Source organism: Corvus brachyrhynchos, unplaced genomic scaffold, assembly GCF_000691975.1.
Source record: "Corvus brachyrhynchos isolate BGI_N302 unplaced genomic scaffold, ASM69197v1 scaffold893, whole genome shotgun sequence".
NCBI lineage: Eukaryota > Metazoa > Chordata > Aves > Passeriformes > Corvidae > Corvus > Corvus brachyrhynchos.
Window position 1 is genome coordinate 137872 of NW_008237340.1, and position 677 is coordinate 138548.

At 52.9% G+C, this 677-nt stretch overlaps 1 protein-coding gene across 1 annotated transcript in view; it reads left to right on the plus strand.

Annotated features, from left to right (window-relative positions):
- Positions 1–386, plus strand: part of LOC108445799 (IgGFc-binding protein-like) — a gene marked incomplete at its 3' end in the record, with an annotated part of 5834 nt that extends 5448 nt beyond the window's left edge. Inside the window, exon 4 of the mRNA XM_017730620.1 lies at positions 255–386. Coding sequence (XP_017586109.1) covers positions 255–386 — 132 coding nt within the window. The remainder of the gene's footprint in view (positions 1–254) is intronic.
- Between the last annotated feature and the right edge of the window lie 291 nt (positions 387–677).

The following is a 677-nucleotide window of genomic DNA, read 5'->3' on the forward strand; positions in this document are numbered from 1 at the left end:
CACTGCAGGGCGGTGCTGTCAGTACAGGTAGTGTTTTTCTTCAGTGGGTCGTCTTGGCAAGATCCCTTCCTCCTTGTTGTCCCACCTGTCACCGCCCACTGCACTGCATTCCGCTTCAGCAGCGTGCCCGGCCAGTATAACCATGCCATCCTTGTTGCACCCACCACTGCTGCTGCCAACACCACCCTCAACCATCAGCCCGACAACACCATGGCATGGCAGGCCCTTCCTGGCACCGATTTTTCCTGGGGCAGATTTCTCCTGGGCCATCATCACCGTGCACGCAACAACACAGAGTGTTGAGAACTTGCAGGTGCCCATCGGGCTCCTGGTGTTTGGGTTCCAGGGTCAAACTGGATATGGCTTCCCTGGGCTCTGTGCCACCAGTGAGTACAGTCAGTCCATTGTTGTGTCACCCCGCTGTTGTCTGGTTGACCATTCATGAGTTTTCCCCTTCTTTTCCTCTCCCACACTGCTCTCCTGTGAGGATTTGGTGTGCAAGGAGAGGTGTGAGATGGTGGATGGACAACCAGAGTGCATCCAGGAGACCTTCTCTACCTGTTGGCTCAGTGGTGGGCCACACTTAGAGTTTTGATGGAAAAGCCTTTGATTTCATGGGAACACGTGGGTAAGCAAAAATCATGATAATTCCCAAATTCCAATAATTTTTTGGCATT